Below are 20,066 nucleotides of genomic sequence, written 5' to 3' on the forward strand. Positions count from 1 at the left end.
ACTCCGGTTTCCTCCTACAATCCAAAAATATACTGGTAATGTAGGTTAATTGTCCCCTAACAAATTAACCCTAGAATGTCTGTGTGTAGGGATGCCCATCGATTATCATTGTTCCCAAAACATTGATGGTTGGGACCTAGTGCTCGATGTTTTGGGCATCGATAGGTGAGGGTCAAATAGTTTTCTGCCACCAATGGACAGCATCCAATGGTGATTTTTTGTCTTCCTTCCAATCGGACTGGTCTGGGTCTCAGTTAGCAGCCAGCTATGATATATTGCCAGGCGTGTGCACGTCGTCGGCCACCGTCTCTGGGCTCGTTTCGGCTCGGGTTCAAAACTACACGCCCAGTTAGTGGACACTGCCCCCCTCTGTCAGTCAGTGTACAGTCACGCGCAGAAGAATTTTTAAACTAGATTGCTATCTAGGTAAAGTCTCTACTGCGCATGCGCGCACCTCCCGGCAGGGCCGCTCACCCCATTCTTCTACGCATACGCGGCTGACCAATGGAGGGAACCATCAATGGCTGGTGATAGAATGTTTTATAGCCATCAATGGTTCTTGCCTGAAAAGACATCGATGGGGTGTGTGTGGTAGGGAATATAGATTGTAATGGGCAGGGACTGGTGTGAATGTTCAAATATTCTCTGTAAATCGCTGCGGAATATGTATATGCTAACTGTTAATAAATTAATAATAATAACATATACCTTCCTGGCACCTGGCTAAACACATTCAACAATTGCTTTACGTTCTTGCTGGTCACAGCTTCCTGGGTAGCATTCTGCGGGGAGAAGGAGAGTAACAGTAATAAGTACAGGCAGCCAATACAATACAATACAGTGTATAACAACTCTCAGAGCAGCGACAGCGGGGGACCAGCAATGAGTAGCCAGGCAATAACGCTGTACGTACATACATATACGGGAAGGCAAAGTACAGGTATGAAAACAAGGGCACGAAGAGCATGTGCTCCGGAGACAGGCGTATCTCACCGTTAGCTTACTCCTGGCCTCCGGAAGGCTGAACAGCGGAGGAGACATATTTTAGCGAGAATCAATCAACGCGTCGCATCCTGATGACGACTGAGGTCGGAGTAAGCGATTACATCCAGGGTTCCTCCTCCTGAAGCATCGCGCGTCACTGGGATCTAGCAGCGTCTATTCAGCAGTGACAATAATATTTTAGGCAAGTGCGGGCCGCTCTAGCCGCACTGTACTGTTACTCTATGCTGCTTGGCGGTACCTCTGATCGCCTTGGAAACTGGAATGCTACTATAGAGAGCTAGTGTCAGTAGGTACAGCAGTTCAGTGGTATGGGTAAAAACAGGAACCAGAGCAGACAGAGGAAGTCTAGATGATAGAAGGCACGGTACATTGTAGGTGGGAAGCCGAAGTTTAGTCCTGGGACTCCCTGTGCTGCTCGGGTATTACGTAAGAAATGGCTGGGAAAGCTTCCTGGTTATTGGTATATCCTAGTTACTGTCATTTATCTTCTCGCATGTACAGATAAATAATCAAGGCTGCCAATATAACAAATATTATTACATTTTTATTTATAAGAACATATATATAGAACACATTAGAACAGTACAGGGTAAACAGAACTAGACATAACAGTGACAGAAGATTAAAACAGAGCACAAAACTGATGCTGTGTACACACGGGGCGATAGGGGCTATAATCGCTGGGAATATGGTCGCAGGCGATCATATTGCCAGTGATTGGAGTGCGCACCAGGGATAAATCGCCGGGTGCGCACTCCCGTTTTCTGTCCCATTGCTCCTGCGACCAGCTAATTACCTCTGCGGCTCCCCCAGCAGAGGTTCCTTTTCATCAGCTACCATCTCTGGTCTCTGATGCAAAGGAGACACTGGGCAATATATTGCTCAGGAATATATTGCTAGCAATATATTCCTGAGCAATATATCTCCCCCCCGTGTGTATGGGGCTTAAGTACACAATACAGCTAAGATATAGGGAGGTGAGTAAGAAGAGATACAGGTATAGATCGTGTAGGTGAGTAAGAGAGCTGTAATTGAAATGCAAGCAGGGTGCTGTGAGAACAGGAGGGAAGAGGGCCCTGCTCTAAGGAACTCACAATCTAGAAGGAGGGGATGACAAATAGGTGACATGGGGTGCAGGTAAGGAGACCTGAGGCAAGAAGTGAGGATGGCTGGGATGGTCAGGACATGAGGCAGCAGGTAGAGAGAATGCACAAAGTAGTAGGGATGGCCATTGACCATCGATGATTATAAATCATCGATGGTTTATGGCCGATGTTGAATAGTTTTGCCATCGATGGGGGAGAACCAGATGGTTTCCCACCATCGATGTCAAGCTTAAAACGAATAGTTTTGTTTTTGCTTTTTTCCCAAGGTGTCGGGACACAGAGCATAGCTCCGCCCCCGGCACCCGCAAAGCACCGCCCCCGCATTTTGATTGGCTTACAGGCCAATCAATCAAAGAAAATGGATGACCATCGATATATAAAAACATTGAAGGTTGTCCATGAATATTTATACACTATTGATGGTCAGTTGCACTTTTGCCATCAATGGCAACCATCGATGGCAAAGGCAACAATAGCCATCACTACAAAGTATTCATCTCCCTCCTCTCCCCCTCCACCTGCACCTTTGACCCCTAGCAGCCCCGCACTATAGCCCATGTCGCAACACACCCTGATATATACCTCCCAACATGACCATCTCCAGGAGGGACACATTGCTCTGCTAATGCACTTTCCTCTTAATGTATGATTGCCATCACTTGTGGTGAAACACCTTTCTTATTAGTTAACCTGTTCAAAAACAGGTGCTGGCAATCCTACATTAAGAGGGAAGTCCAGGAGCAGTGCATTGTGTCCTGTCATGTTGGGAAGTATGCTGCTAGGGGGCAGAAAGCATGCAGAGTGAATACATACCTCCCAACATGACCCTCTCCAGGAGGGACAGAATGCTCTATTTCTGGACTTTCCTTTTAATTAATGATTGCCATCACCTGTTTTAAACAGGTTAATGGACAAGAAAGGTGTTTCACCACAGGTGATGGTAATCATAAATTGAGAGAAGTCCAGAAACAGAGCAATGTGTCCCTCCTGGCGAGGGTCATGTTGGGAGGTACGTGAATAGGTATACCACAGGATTGAGGAACCATGGCTCTGGTACAACAGTGTAGTTCATAAAGATAGTGTCAAAATAGAGAAAAAAAAATAAGTACAGAATTAGGATAGGTAGTGTGAGAAGCAGGTGTAGAGGGACATATACAATGCACAGAGAACTGATGTGGAATCTGGCACACTGAAATAGATACAGAGAAAATATGACTTGTGATATTGGGGTTAACAGAAAGAAGAGATGTGCAGACACGGATTCCAGAGATCCGAGCCCCCACGAACGTCATCATTCCGAGCCCGGTTCCGAGCAGTGCTCGGAAATTCCCGCCTGACTCGGGTCCGTCTGCGTGGTCAGAACGTCATCTCCCGGCGCCGGATTTTGCGGGGTTTTAAATAGTGGCTGCTGCGCCCGCCATCTTCACTCCAGTCTAGTAGTGGGTTGGGAGAGGGTGTGTTGGTGCTGCTGCTGGGGCTTAAACTTGAGCTTGACCTTGAACGCAATATTTTTTATTCGCTGGGGCTGTCTCTCAGGGCCTTATTCTGCTTGGTGTGGTAATTTCTGAATTATTTCGGAGGGCGCTTTTTTAGCCTTCTGCGCATGCGTAGGCAACACTATGCGCATGTGCCACGCATGGTCTCCGTACTCGTTCTCACTAATACCGTATAGAAATGTCCACCGAATTGACTCTGGAAATATGGGCATAATATGGGCGTCATTCGGACTTACACAAGGGTGTGGTTTCAAAGTGGGAAAAACTGGGTGTAAATATGGGCGTACACGAGGGAGTGCATTAACTGTGGTAGGCGTGCATTCGGACAGCACACCGACTGCAAACGAACCAACACGCATGAAATATGCAGACTTCATAAGCAAGTTTCACTTTGCGGAGACCACTTGTTCATGTGCTAGGCATTCGGTTCGCCCAATTAGTACGCCCGCACCTGAAGCACTGTCAGCTGAACACAATACAATCCACTCCCCTACTCATTTGTCATTAATTACACTCTTTTCATTGCTTCAATTGGAAGCATTGCTGCCTAAATGGACCATTACTAAATACACAAATATAAGCTAAAACACCACTGCATGTTTGCTATTTTACCCACATTTACACTGCAAGCAATGGACAGAAATTGCTACCAATAATATAATTTTACATGTCACTTTTACATTCAGCAATAACACCACACATTTGGGGGTAAAAAGAACATTTATTAAATTGGTGGAAAACATATGAATTTTCTTGCATGTTATTTGCCACATGCCAAAAAAGAAAGGGAATATACAAATAATTTGCAAACAAAAAATAAAAAATGTATAACATTTTTGCCATTTCATACATAGCCACAGCAGAATCATTAGGAACACATCAGGTGGCTTCACAACAAAAGTATATGACCAACACTTCAAGAACAGCACACAGTAATGGTAGCCGAAAGAGGGCAACAGGGGAACCAACCAAAACATTCCAACCGAAGGAACCACAAATTAGTGTACCTTTTGCACGGGATTGGGTTGCACACATTAGGTTGATACACACAGCAAAATTAAAGATTTGGGAAGCCATAAGGGTGGAGATTAATGCGGAGCCCAGTTCACTTTCGTGACCGTTTGGCCCTGGTAGGGGCCTTGCCACGTGCAGCAGCTCCTCGCCCACGGCCACGTTGTGATGGTGGAGCAGATGATGTGGAAGGGGGGGATGGTGTTCCATGTTGGCATGTTTGTGTTGGCATGTTTTTTTGAATATATGTTGGTTGATTTTGACTTAATAATGTTTTTGTGCATGGGAGTGGTTTAGTGCTGCAGCTTCACCTAACTGGCAATATGACAATGATTAATGGAGCAGAACATCAGCAGCCAAGCCATCTGTGATTGCACAAGTGTACTGTGAATTCCTGAGAGTTGACTAAGTCCCATGACACGATGCAGCAGAGAACAGAGGCTGAGAGGTTTTTGATGAGTTGTGATTGGTGGAGCTCATTACATGCTTCTCATATCCAAGGACAAAATCAGCAGCAGCTTAGTCATGGGTGGGTTGGGATTCAGAGGGAAAACTATGACTGTGAGGTCTCCTACAGAGTAAAGGGTAGAGGGACAAAAACAGGCTTTTCATGTGGTATGTATGCATGTATGTATGTATGTATGTGTGTGTGTGTCATATATATCTATATATAGATGTAAACTTGAATTTATTGGATTCATGTATCACTATGTTAAATGTATTCCTGAATAGCAATAGTAATTTTGTACCCCCTTTAACATGCCCACAGATTACCCTAGCCAAGTAGATGAGGGAGTCCATGGGGCCCTCCTATGAATGAGGGAGCACCTGCAGCTCTTGGTGGCCGACCTCCAGGACCTAACAGACCTGCTCCTTTAAAAAAAAAAAAAATTATTTAACCATTTTCATAAAAAATTGTTGTAAAAATAAATGTTTGGTGACAGTTAGAAGTTGTCTGTGTGTTTTTTTGACATTAAACAGTATGGGTGAGATTTAATAGGATGAGAGATGCAGAAAGTGAGAGATTTTGGAAGAAATCGCCAGTTTTTTTAAAGCGGCAATCATTTACACTGCAAAATCAAACTGGTTTTGCAGTGTAAATGATTGCCGCTTTAAAAAAACTGGAGATTTCTTCCCAAATCTCTCACTTTCTGTATCTCTCATCCTATTAAATCTCACCCTATATGTGTAAATTGTTTACAATATTTTTCACTTGCAAAAGGTAAATACTGTATATAGATGTATGTTATTGTAGTGTGCACATCCTTGCAATACACAAATGTACTATAATTGTAGACCAAATAACATTATCCTAAAAACAAAATACACACACACACACTGTGTTTATAACTGTTGGTAAGTTTGCTTTAGTATGTGTTAGTAATAATTAGCACATTATAGAATATTGCATTTTACGTGCAATTACTATATAATATGCATACATAAAACCTAGGTAAAGGGGCAACAATGAATGAATAGCACTTCACATGATGTAAGGGTTAATGTAAAGTGGTAGTAATGTGTTTAAGTATCAATTAGGATTTAATTTGTTACAATTACAAACAAACCCTTTTTTATGAGGTTGCCTAATTGCATAAGTGTGTCATGTGGCAGATGTATGAGTTCAGATAATAGTCGTGAGTTTTGCGGAAATTCACCGCATCGGTGCGTACGGCCAGGTTCCCGTACGTTCTGACGCTGTAAGACCATGCAGAATCTTTGTGTGGCCACCGCACACGCACGGTTTGGATGTTGTCCGAAAACACACCCTCTTCTTAGAGAGTGAGTCCGTCCGAATGCGGTGGACCTGTGGGCGTTTGTTCTTACAATGTCCGCACAGCGTGGCGTTCGGTCAGCTCCGAAATAATTCGGAAAGTTCCGCACCAACCAGAATAACCTCCTCAGTGCTGCTATGTAGTCTAACTGTGTACTTGTAGTACTACTGTCTCCTCTGTGCAGTCTACCTCTGGTGTGCTGTGCTGTAATTATTTTATTCGCTGGGGCTGTCGCCCTCAGTGCTGCTGTGTACTCTGTTCTCCTCTCTGCTTAGGGTGGGCTCTCCCTAGCAAGGAGGACAGTCTAACTGTGTACCTGTAGTACTACTGTCTCCTCTGTGCTGGGGCCTACCTCTGGTGCTGTGCTGTAATATATATTAGTGTTCCCGCTAGGCTGTTTTAGCGGGGCGCTGCGCCCTGCCCGATTTTTAAAGGGCAGAATGCGCCCTGCCCCTCTAGCAGCGCCCCACTAAAACAGCCTGCTGCCTGTCCCGCCGGAGTGCACCGGTGAAGCCCAGCGCCGCCATAGATTGCGGTGCACGGCGCTTTCCCGGAAGTTCGGGGACGTTCTCAGTGCCGGGCAAGCCCCATTCAGTGATGCGGAGGCCCGAGCACGCCCCATTCAGTGACTCGGCGGCCCGGGCACTCCCCCATTTGTGCCGCGCCGGTCCAGGCACGCCCCCATTTGTGACGCAGTGTCCAGGCACGCCCCCATATGTGACGCGGCGTGCCCGGTCCGCCCCTCCAGTGCCCGGTCCGCCCCACCAGCGCCCTGCCCTGTTTGGTTCCTAGAAGGAACACTATATATTATATGAATAATTAATTATATTATATATAGTCCACTGGTGCTGCCTGCACTTAATCTGCCAGTATTATTTAGTTACTCAGTCCACTGTTGCCACTGGCAGTGCTGCTGCCTACCTAGTGTACCTACCTAGTACATACTAGGCTGCTATATCTAATTTCATTAAAAAATAATACTTGTGCTGTGTGGGACTGTAAAAAATAATTCCATGCTGCTGGTGCACTGACATGTGCCACTGAGTGCCACTGCCAAGCAGTACCTAATAATAAAATGAATAATTATAAATTCTGCTGGTGCACTGCATAAAGCTACTGGTGGTGTGTAATATAACTACCTTTTGTGGTGACCACTGGCAGTGCTACTGCCTGCCTGCCTACCTACCTACCTACCTACCTAGTAGTTTATTTTCTCTACCTACTAGGCTGCTATATTATTAATGCTTAATTAATTGAATTATATATAGTCCACTGGTGCTGCCTGCACAGAATACTGTGAATAGAGGTTGCCAGTATTATTTACTCAGTCCACTGTTGCCACTGGCAGTGTTACTGCCTAAGTGTAACTACCTAGTAGTACAACTACATACTAGGCTGCTATATCTAATTTAATTAAAAAATAATAGTTGTGCTGTGTGGGACTGTAAAAAATAATTCCATGCTGCTGGTGCACTGACGTGTGCCACTGAGTGCCACTGCCAAGCAGTACCTAATAATAAAATGAATTATTATAAATTCTGCTGGTGCACAATACTAGTATTGCTGACGTATCTACCTGTCTTGTGCCTAGTACTGTCTTATCTACCTGTCTGGTGCCTAGTACTGCCGTATCTACCTGTCTGGTGCCTAGTACTGCCATATCTACTGCTGCAGTGCCACTCTTACATGAGCCACGTGTTTGTGCCGCACACTTGTGTGGCTTAGCATAGTTATCCAGCTACCTCGGTGCAATCTTTTGCCCTAAAAACAATATTGTGAGATGTGAGGTGTTCAGAATAGACTGGAAATGAGTGGAAATAAATGTGATTGAGGTCAATATAGCGTAGGAGCAAAAAAAAAAAAAAAAAACCCCAAGAAATCCAAACACAAAACACTGTGGTGTTTTGGCAAAACCCATTAGAACCCAAAACCTCAAGGTAATCAGAACCCAAAACCCAAAAAGTGGCCGGTGCACATCCCTAACAGAAAGTACTGGTTATGAGCCAGAAAAATGTATATATTAGTGTAGGTGTGAACTGTGAAGCAATTATTTCTGTGGGGGCAGTGTATCACATTTTAAGTATTGTTTGTGCATACACCATACCAATTGACAGACCAGTTGGACGATTGGCCAGGATAAGTGTGCACTCAGTCTAAAGTTGTGAACACATTTGGGTTGGACATCACATTGCAATGTTTCACAACCATGGTTTTTGGTAGTTTTACCATTTGATGATGGCATTCCAAATTTTGCCACAATTGATTGGTAAACATTTGATGGTCATACCCCCCAGCAATTCTGGCATTTTTTTTGTGAATGCGCAAATCATATGAATAATTGTTTTGGTACTTGTTTCCTAGAACGGCCACAATCGTGAGTGATCGTGGCTCTTAATTAAGGGACACGATCCTCACGATGTGGCCGATTTTTTACACTTTTTTCACTTTGATTGACAGAAATCGGGTCAATCGGTCGGTCGCGACCAATTAAAATCGGCCGCGATGCGACCGACCGATTGACCCGATTTTTCCATAGACTTCAATGTTAAAAAATCTTTTAACATTGAAATCGGGAGGATCTTGTCGGTCTTGTGCCATTATAATGGCACAAGATGAGATGGACTTGATTAAGTCCATCTCACATAGGGAAAAATGTTAAAAAAGGTGAAATGGGCCAATATGACCCATTTCACATTTTTTATGTGCCCGCCATGACCCCACGATAGACGTCAACCCGAAGCGTGGCGAGCGCAGCGAGCCCGCGAGGGGCGGCGGTGCGCGTCCTCCGACCTTTTCATTCCCCTACTATCCACTAGGGCGTGGAGTGAGAATAGAATAGTGTGGCGAGCGCAGCGAGCCACCGAGCCCGAAGCGTGGCGAGCGCAGCGAGCCCCGCGAGGGGACGCGTATACCTGTGAAGTTAGACGCGTCCCCTCGCGGGGCTCGCTGCGCTCGCCACGCTTCGGGCTCGGTGGCTCGCTGCGCTCGCCACACTATTCTATTCTCACTCCACGCCCTAGTGGATAGTAGGGGAATGAAAAGGTCGGAGGACGCGCACCGCCGCCCCTCGCGGGCTCGCTGCGCTCGCCACGCTTCGGGTTGACGTCTATCGTGGGGTCTAGCCCACTTAGTAACATTTGTGGGGGCAATTGAAAATAATCAGGTGAAAAAAAAAAAAAATCGGGTGAAAAATCGGTCGATCGGATCGGTCGCATCGTATGCGACCAAATCGCATGCGATGCGATCGATCCGATTTTTTATCTTACGACCACAACGATCTAAATCGTTGTGGCCGTTCTAGGAAACAAGTACCATTTTTTTAAAGTCAATTATTATTTATAAGGCACCACAAGTGTTTCGCAGCGCCGTACAAAGGAACAGTACAGGGAGACAAAACTAAACATTACAGTAAATTAATAACAGAAGAGTACAGGTAAAATGAATGCCACAGTTCAATACACATTACAGCTTAAATGTAAGTAGTGAGGACTTGATCAACGTACAACTAGGGACTGGTGGCCAAAGATGGACACTGAGTCCTTGAGTATTATTTTTATTATTTTATTTATAAGGCGCCACAAGGGTTTTGCAGTGTTGTACAAAGGAACAATACAGGGAGACAAAACTTGGCATTACATTGAAAAAATAACAAAAATAGAGTACAAATAAAGAGCGCTACAGTTCAATACACATTACAACTTAAATACAAGAAGTGAGGACTCAATCAACATACAACTAGAGTCTTGAGGCCAATGATGGAGTTGAATATGTGGACGAAGATGGTCACTCAGGGCCTTATTCTGATCTGAGTTCAGTACAAATTTGTTCTTAAAATGGGCAAAACCATGTGCACTGAAGGTGGAGCAGATGTAACCTGTGCAAAGAGAATTAAATTTGGGTGGGGTGTGCTGAAACTGAAATCTAAATTGCAGTGTAAAAATAATGCAGCCAGTATTTACCCTGCACAGAAACAAAATAACTCACACAAACCTAACTCTCTCTATACATGTTACATCTGCCCCACCTGTAGTACACATGGTTTTGCCCATTTTAAGAACAAATGTGTACTGAGCTCAGATCAGAATAAGGCCCTGAGTGTTTGAATATGGAAAAGCTGTGAGTGAAATGTGAACAGAATAGGGTTTTGACAACAGGAGGGAAGAGGGCCCTGCTCTGAGGAGTTTACAATCTAGAAGGAAGGGGAGGCAGGCAGATTACAAGAGGTGAAAGCAAGTGGGTGGTGGCTAGATAGCAGGATTTAAACCTGACCAGTGAGTGGATGATAAGCTTAGTTGCACTCTGTGAGAGAAAAGGCCTGATTTGAGCAATGTTGCGTAACTGGAACCGACAAGAATGGGCAAGGGCTTGGATGTGGGGTGCAAAGGAGAGGGAGGAGTCGAGAGTGACACCCAGGCAGCGGAGTTGGGGAACGGGGGAGATGATAGTGTTGTTAACAGTACTGTAAGTATGGGAGAGCTGTGAGTGAAATGTGAAGAGAAGAGGGTTAGACGACAGGAGGGAAGAGGTTCCTGCTCTGAAGAGCTTACAATCTAGTAGGAAGGGGCAACAGACAGATTACATGAGGTGCAAGCAGGTGGGAGGTGGGTTGATAGCAGGATGTAAGCAGGCAGAGACGCATGTGGCAGGGGTCAGAGGACAAGCCTCAGAACTAAGTTATGCAGCAGAAGCAGATGAATAGGTGAGTTTTCAGTGCTTGTTTGAACCTTTGCAAGGTCGGGGAGAGTCTAATGGAGCAAGGGAGTGCAGTCCACTGAAGGGGTGCAGCACAGGCAAAGTCCTGAACTTTAGTCAGTTCTTTTGATACAATGATCAGTGATCATTGCATCAAAAGATTTAATGACAGATGTTAAGTCATTATCCCTTGCACACATTAGAGAATATAAAAAAAAAAAAGCGGAATAACAACACATTGGTGTATAATGTCCAGTGTTTATGCCCTATATATGTATGGTTAACTATACACACTCCCACAGGTGGTTAGCGATGTCCTTTGTCATCTCTACATGTAGCTCAATATGAGGATATGAGCATACTCGTGGATGTGGCCACTGACCATATCTTTTGTGAAATCACTCATGGGCCCATTTATCAAGGGGGGGGGGGGACGCGCATGTGCGGTTAGCGGTGATCCCCCACTGACCGCACAGTCCCTGCGGCAGTACAATCCGTAGACCGTAGGCTACATTGGGTTCCCGCTATCTCAGAATGGTGGTAGCTCAGGGATGCGAAGCGCTGCTGCCCAATGTTGATACATTGGGGATGTGGCCGGCGGCGGTGCAGGAGGGATTGCACTAGGGATTGGAGATCCCACCAAAATTTAATACCCCTTTCACATTGCCAAAATAACCTGGGTCGGACCCGGGTTCCTGCTTGTAACGACCCAGGTTGAGGTGCGGTGTGAAAGCACCTAACCTTACAACCTTGGTCGGGCAACCCAGCACTTCAACCCAGGTTATAAGAAGGGTTAAACCCGGGTCGACCTGAGTTCAATGTGAAAGCACCGGACCTGGGTAGGACCCGGAATTGTGTTTTCTCCTGATACATTCATATTTGCGGCTAACCCCAGAAAATGGGTGTTATCTGGGATTTATCCGCAAATATTGAATTATAAATGGGCCCCTCAGTGTGTAGGCCCTGTATAATTTGTCTTAACTTTTATTAGCGAACAGAAGAGACAGCATATGATGGTGAGCGATCATTAACTGATTTATGCTGCTTTCACACCGCAAAACCTGCTTAAACCAGGTATTTAAAACGTTTTTAAAAACGGGTCAGAGCCCTTTCACATCGCATGAAAATACCTGGTTTAAAGCAGGTTTATGGTGTGATAGTGTGCCGTTTATCCGGAAGGGTGAGAACTCGGGGTGCCTCTGGGGAAGTGGGTGCCTCCAGGGGGTGGGGGTGCCTCCAGGGGGTGGGGTAGGGGGTTGAAATGCCTAGGGGGGGGGGGGGAATGGGATACAATACCTCGTCAGTGGCGGGTCCTGGATGGAGATTTCGGCCAGCCGGGTACTGGAAGGTCTCCATGGTGACGCGTGTTGCGCAGGTGACATCAGAAGGAGTCCCGCTGCAGCCGCTGAGGTGACGGTGCGGCCACCACCATGTTCCAGAGCCTGGTGTCCTTGTCCCAGCACCGGCAGCACCATTCCCACAAGAACTCTCCTGCCCTGTCCTCCGCCGACTTCCTGCTGCCCCATCTGCCTGGAGGTACCAAGCTGCGGACACATGTGAGTATGACTGGGGGCAATGAAGTGCGGGGGTGCAGGAGGGGCTAGCCGCCTGGGTTTGACTGTGCATATCTAATGACACACTGGTCCGCTCATTAGATATGCACAGAGCGGACGCCCTATTGGTTGGGTCCTAAATACCGTTTCAGACCCGATTTTGGTTCCAAAATACCGGGTCTGAAACGGGTAGGACCCTCCATTTTAACCGTTTTAAAAAACTGCTTTTTTTAAAACGGTATATCGGTTCTGCACCTTTCAGACCGCACATATAACCATTTTGAAACGGTTAAAAAGTGCGGTCTGAAAGGGGCATTATATTCTGGCCGCATGCGAGTGAATGTGTATGCGAACACATCCAATCACATGCTAGCAAGCGGAATGTGCTGCACATACTTTTTGTACTGTGTTTTGATCGCATCGCACGCACGCACGCACATCGCATGCACAACGCATGCGATGCGATGCTATTTTAGCACAAAACGTACTGTATAATCGGTACGTGTATGAGCACCTTTAGTCGTGTATTGGCACTAATCACACTGCACATGAATGCAGTCTCCTCCATGCTGGCCTCCTCATCTCTAGCGGGAGTAGCAGAGTGCAGTAGAGTCTGAGCCCTAAAGCAGTCATTATTCCGGCGATTTCCGCAGATCTCCGTGAAGCCGGTGCTACTGCCATTTTTCCGACTTTTTACTCAGCCCTTCTGCCACCGTCCCTAGACCCTGGAGGGTAAGTATTAAAAAAAATGGGTGCACTGTGGGCCCCCTCTTGACTCAGGGGCCCCTGTAAAGGAAATGTTAAAGGAAAATAAATAGACAATAATAAAATATACTATACAGAAGTTATTTCAATTGTATCAAGCTGTAATGTAATTACAATACAATATGCAGGGCCTTCATACTGTACCTTTGACTGTCTGTAAATTCCCAGTTTGTTTTATCACTGTCTCCTATTATAAAGCGCAACGGAGAAAGAAACTGTTAATAAATAAATATACATTTACAGTACAATATATGTTGGTTGGCTGTAAGTGAATAAACAGCAGGTGGCAGTGTTGCTGTTCTGAATAATATGTAATAGTGTTGGACATTTCTTCAGCACTGCAAATAATTCTAATCAAAGTATTAAAAAGAAGAGACTAAGGGCCAGATCTATCAAGCTTCAATAAGTGATAAAGTGAAGAGTGATAAACAGCCAGCCAATCAGCTCCTACCTGTTATTTTTCAAATCCAGTCTGTAACATGGCAATTAGGAGCTAACTGGCTGGCGGTTTATCACTAAACGTTATCACTTTTTGAAGCTTGATACATCTGGCCCTAAATCTAATGTCAGCATACTGTAACCTTCTGTTATTTTCAGTTAGCTTTGTTATTAAGTGGAGGATTTACTCTTGTCTACCTTACTGGATGCTGCCGTAGCACAAAGAAAGTATGTCACACAGTAGTCACTGACTTGGGCAGGGTATGTGATATTCCTGTTTGCCACTATCACTGGTGTAACTATAGCTCCGCAGCCCCCGCGGTGGCGGGGAGGCGCAGAGAAAGTTTGGGCGCCGGGGGTCTGCGGGGCTATAGTTACCCGCCGCTGTCTGCTGGTACCTGCCTGCGTGCCGGCACAGTCCTGTCTCTCCCAGCGCTGGCTCCTGCTTCTATAATGAAAAGGGACACTTAGAAAATGGCTGCTGCCATACTGCAGACAGTTTTCTGTCTGCAGTATGGGGGCAGCCATTTTCTAAGAGTCCCTTTTCATTATAGCAGCAGGAGCCGGCGCGCCGAGAGAGACGGGACTGTGACCGGAGATGCGGCTGCGGCTGGGCAGGTATGGGCATGGGGGGGCGCCGAGGGGAGGGGGAGTGGGAGAGGGGGCGGCAAAAAAATATGCGGCGGGGGGGCGCAAAAAAGCTAGTTACGCCACTGGCCACTATGGCTTTTGCACATAGCTATTATCACTAAAAAGTATAGCTTGCTACTGACCAAAGAAAATAGAGGTCAGGTAAGTCTGGTCAAACTCTAGTTCAATGAGCCTGATTTGTGTTCGTAAGTAAAGCAAACAAGACAAGTCATTTTTTGCCTTGAACAATCCATGTTGCCGTGAAAGGGGAGCAAATACATTTATATATATTTTTCTGTGCAGGGTTAATACTGGCTGCTTTTGTATGTAGCCCACACATGTTAAGCCCCATACACATTGATAACTAGTCGCAATATTGGCAGTGTTTCCTTCTGAACTCTTGGGCAAAAGAAATTGAGGGTACACACCGAATGTTATTGGTAAATTATATTATTCAGTGATGTCACTGAGACCCGCTGACCATGTGGGTTGTTGGCTCTATAGCCAAAATCGACCTACATATCCATCAGACCAGGGGGCGGTCATTCACGATACCCGGTAATGTATATTGTTAATGATATTGAGTGTACACACTAGACTTTTTTTTTTTTTTTTAAAAGATATCATTTAGAAGGGCCCTTTTGAGTGATATCTTTGAAATTCTTGTGTGTTTGGGGCTGTAGACAGATATATTTTTTTTAATTACACTGCAGTTTACATTTCAGTTTGAACACACCCCATCCAAATCTAAAACCCCTTTCACATTGCCAAAATAACCTGGGTCGGAACCGGGTTCCTGCTGTAACGTCCCAGGCTGAGGTGCGGTGTGAAAGCACCTAACCTTATAACCTTGGTCAGGCAACCCAGCACTTCAACTAGGTTATAAGAAGGGTTAAACCCGGGTCATCCTCTGAATAATGTAAGACCCGGGTTCAATGTGAATGCAACAGACCTGGGTAGGACCCAGGCTCGTGTTCCATCGTGACCCATTTAGCTCAGTTGCTTGCTGTGTTGCTTTATTTACAAACATGAGTGAGGCCAAATATCTGCAAACAAACTAAATGGGCACACAGCAAGAAATAATGGTCCGGAACACAGTGACAGTCAGGAACAGTAAATATAAATACAGTAGTTAACAAGCATAAACCTTTCAATGGGCATCTAAGTAATATCTATCCAAGAATTACACACTATCAATTTGTAATATATAAAAAAAAGCTGCTGGGCTTCATTGCATGAGCTCAGATGTCGATACACACAAATGAATATCTATAGTACACCTTGCACCCATTGCAACTATATGCCCCGTTCTTCCAACAACATCTTCAGTAATAATGTACCAACTCCATATCTCTGGAGTAATCATCAGAAAAATGTCTCCTGTGCCACATTTCTGTAGTTATGCCAGAACTAAGCGCATTTCCAGCAAAATCCTTCAAGGTGATTGACAGGTTCTGGGCATTGGAGTGCCCCAGAAAATGCCGGCATTGCCCGGCTGTTGGGAAAAAGGGCTGCTGAGATCAGCAGCAGCCTCCTTCTCCCCACGTCCTTTGCAGCGCTCAGTAAATCTACACTTACTCAGCACTGCAAGCTCGGGGGAAATTGTCTCATTTTTCCCCTGTGCATGGCTGCAAACACATTAAACACATTCACAGCCGTGCACAGGGGCGGGGAGCTCTGCGGGTTGGTGTTCACCTGCTCACTGGGCTCCGAACACTCGCAGCCCAGCAATCAGGCGCCACTTCCAGATAATTTGTTATCTCAATTTCCCCACAGCCCAGCGATCAGGTCTGAATCGGGCACAATGGCCCTTATTCTGGTTCACTTGCAAAGGCAAATTCCTTCTCAAATGGACAAAACCATGTGCACTGAGGGGGGGGGGGGCAGAGATAACTTGTGCAGAGAGATCTAGACTTGGGTGGGGTTTCTCTTGAGATCTATATTGCAGTATAAAAATAAAGCATTCACACTTTACCCTGCACAGAAACAAAATAACTCACCCAAATCTAACTCTCTCTGCACATGTTACATCCCCCCCCCCCTGCAGTGCACATCGTTTTGTCCATTTGAGAAGGAATTTGCCTTTGTGAGTGAATCAGAATAAGGGACAATGTGTTTACCACAGGCAAATGCACTTGAAAGCTGCAAAAAACAGTAAATGTATGAAATCTTTTGCGTTCCTTCGTTTGATCTCTGTCCCTAGTGCACACAAGAATTTGTCCAACTCTTTAGAATTTAAGATGTTGTTTACTTCATGCTACCTTAGTGGAAGATTTCATATCATCCTAGTACTGAGGATTTCATGATTTAAAGCTCTTAATATATCAAATAAAAGAACATTTGTACTTTGTGGGTTGATGTGAATAAAATGAGGAGAATTAATCAATGAAATTACATTTCAGCACTTGTTTGGAAAAGAAAGCAGCTTAAACTGAAGAATGATAATAGGCCGGGTCTATCGCCTTGTAATTTACAGTCTACAAATATCCAGGGAGTTTTTTCTATTTTGTAATCTTGCAGCCAGCTTAGAACTTTAATGACCTTGAAGGAAAAACTAATTTAAAGTGGAACTAAAATAAAATGAAAGTACTTCAATTAAAAGGCATTATTCATAGGTGGAAAGTGATAAATGAATGTTTGAGGCCTGAACAAACATATTTTTCTTTTTTTATGTTATGCATTGCTGTTCTCACACAGATCCAGATAAATGACTTACATAGCTACGCAATGCTTCAAACCAACACTGAAAACTGTGCTTACGTCAACTACTAATTGTAGCATAGGTATCTGGGATTATGGTTGGACTGGCCCACAGGGGTACTGGGGAAATCCCTGGTGGGCTCCACTGCTTTAGGGCCAACCCTCCAATAGGGATCAGTTTCCAAGTTAATTTGACATATGTCACATTATATTGGACTCTATATACAGTAGGGTGGAGTGAAAAAACTGAAATTGAGAAATTCAAAATCGGCTAGTGTGGGAAAGTTGTGACTTGACCTGAATAAGAAACGTGCAAAAGCTTTTTGATCTGAGTCAACATCTTCTGTTCTGGCAAGAGGCCTGAAGTTTCACTTTTTTTGTGAAAATGACGAAAACTGTGAAGATGCTCCGATCTAGTTAAAATTATGTCTTAGAGTGGTTTATTAATATACTTTAGCTTAGTAAAAGGGAGTACGAGCTTGTCCTAGTGCAAAGTGACTGACTTTGGCGGGAGAAAAAATCCCTGATAAATGACCCATTTTCATGGTTTCAATTGTGAATATGGTGTTTTCTCCGGAATGTGTTTTAATTATCATGCATACCGACATCTCTGTATAAGTATAATCATGGCCGCTATTTGTTTATGTATCCCTATAGTGTTTACAAGCTGTCTAGCAACAGAGAATTCTGGCTGAGGTGACGTCACTGTGCGGTGCCGCTGTCCTACGTGTATTGAACATGACGGGGGGAATCCAACATGGATTACCCAGAGCGGGCGGCGACGCCGGACAGGTGAGAACGCCCATTTTAATTGTTTGATTGTATCACGTTTGCTATATATAGTATATAGGCTTGTATGTATTGCCATTGTTTTATCCTGAAGTCCCTGAAGACGGGCGGAGATACCTCGAAACGCCTTTGGGCGCTAATAAAGGATTTTTAACCATTTATCCAGTCTGGGGAGTGCCGCTATTTGCTCATCTTATATATATATATATATATATATATATATATATATATATATATATATATGTATAGTATAGGAAGAATGTGTCACTCCAGGGGCTTCACCAAGAAATAGTTTATTGGCGCATGTCAATGGCGTTTCGGGATATATCCCGTCATCAGGACAATTGATTATATATATATATTATTGTGGGTATTCATATGTTTGTATGTGATTATTGTGATTGTGTATTTTAAATAAAGAACCGCTAAATACCGGTGTCCAGCACATGCGCAGTATCGTCCGCGGTACTGTGCATGACTAGAACCCTCCCAATGGGACTGCCTTAAGTGACTGGCAGGTCAGACTTCCACTAGGAAGTGACTGCCAGTCACAGTGAAGCCAGTGCAGGCTTCTGCACAGACTGCATCTGTCTCCACACAGTGGTGGAATTTACCTGGGGGAGGGCTGCAGCCATGCAGCCCATAGGTAAAAATGGCCACTGGCTACAGGTTGGCTCCAGGTATATATTTTTCCTTTTTTATCAATAATTCCTGTCAACCCTATGATCCACACCCCTTTTATACATTAAACACTGCTCCTGAACACACACATCACATTCTGCAGCCATAAAGGTCCAGATTTAAAACATCGGGCCTCATTCAGACCTGTTGGCTAGGCTGTGTATACTTGCAGTCAAGAGAACAGGTAAATGATGGCCCACTGCCCAGAGTGTGCTCGCTAGCATGTGTTTGCATACACATCCACTCGCATGCGGCCGAACAGAAGAGAAATCAATTTATGGTCACTCACCATCAAATGATTTCTCTTCCGTTTGCAAATAAAAGTCAAGACTGACTTTTGTTTTGGCCAGAGATGGGCAAATTGGGGGTGGGCGCTGACGCCATGTGACATCAGCAGCCCGCCCTGAGCATGCATCAATCTGCCTGTATTCACAGGGGTGCGCTCATCGTTTTCATGGGTACACCCACCATTTTTGGGGGCACGCCCATGAAAATCTGGGCATACTCCTGCCCACCCTCTCTTCCCGGAGCAATCGGACTTTGTGAGTGTGAAATTCGCCAAAGCCATTCACTCCCTATGTTTGCAGGGATGGGACTGAATTCGGCCTGTAACGGATGGGTCTGAATTGGCCCCACTGTTATCCCATATGAAGAGTCGAGCGATTCAGTAATAAAGCTAGCTTCAGTGCTACTGCTTTGGGCATATGTTATAAACATTATTCTTATTATTATTCTTACTTCTTTTTTTCTTCTTTAAATAAATCCTGATTCCGGAAAGAGTGTGTTTATTGTGGCCTATTAGCAGCTCTATTCCCAGTATTATTAGTTGTTTTTTCGTTATATTGATCCAAAATAAAATTAACAGGATTGAGAGGACACACAGTGTTCTCCAAGTGCAAAGTAGTAGAACGAAATGCCATGAAAAGAGACCAAAATAACAAGGTAATTTGAACTGTTATGTTTCTAAGCGGCACCTCTTAGACCAGTAAGAAATCCATCATACGTACTTTTTGATTGTGGATGATTTAGGTACTGTATGATGCAGTATAGGAGGTTCCTTACTTACTGAGAGTGGTTAAACTACCAGATCTCAGTTTAGCAAGGTCCCCAGCGCTGTGTAAAGAAAAATAAATTCACACCGTGGTGTTCAATTAATCAGCTGTTCTGCTGCTGCATGCAACACCTGTGGGGATGCCTTATCCCACAATAGAAGATAGCAAAATTGGGTCTAGAAAATAGGTGTGCAACTGCGCTGCTGACAGTTTAATGGATAGATTTAGACACTCTTTTGCAAGACAACTGTGCAGAGAAAATGAATGGAGGACACACTGCTTAAATGGTATTAATTTTATATATAAAAGATAGAAGATCACGTAGTACACAGTATAAAAATAATTACATATATAGAAATAAGCAAAACTAAAA

General features: G+C 44.6%; 1 protein-coding gene and 1 long non-coding RNA gene across 2 annotated transcripts in view; both read right to left on the reverse strand.

The window, feature by feature from the left end:
* The window catches only part of THOC1 (THO complex subunit 1), a 36,478-nt gene extending 35,325 nt beyond the window's left edge, over window positions 1–1,153 (reverse strand). The window contains exons 1-2 of the mRNA XM_083187545.1: window positions 994–1,153; window positions 709–782 (exon numbers count right to left, since the gene is read on the reverse strand). Of these exons, the coding sequence (XP_083043671.1) occupies window positions 709–782; window positions 994–1,041 (122 nt within the window). The 5' untranslated portion in view covers window positions 1,042–1,153. The remainder of the gene's footprint in view (window positions 1–708; window positions 783–993) is intronic.
* Window positions 1,154–4,126: 2,973 nt separating this feature from the next.
* LOC146079494 (uncharacterized) overlaps window positions 4,127–20,066 on the reverse strand; it is a 28,307-nt gene continuing 12,367 nt past the window's right edge. The window contains exons 3-4 of the long non-coding RNA XR_014474566.1: window positions 13,548–13,590; window positions 4,127–5,491 (exon numbers count right to left, since the gene is read on the reverse strand). This is a non-coding gene — a long non-coding RNA (uncharacterized LOC146079494). The remainder of the gene's footprint in view (window positions 5,492–13,547; window positions 13,591–20,066) is intronic.

Source organism: Crinia signifera, chromosome 5 (assembly GCF_055691185.1).
Source record: "Crinia signifera chromosome 5, ASM5569118v1, whole genome shotgun sequence".
In the NCBI taxonomy this organism is placed as follows: Eukaryota; Metazoa; Chordata; class Amphibia; order Anura; family Myobatrachidae; genus Crinia; species Crinia signifera.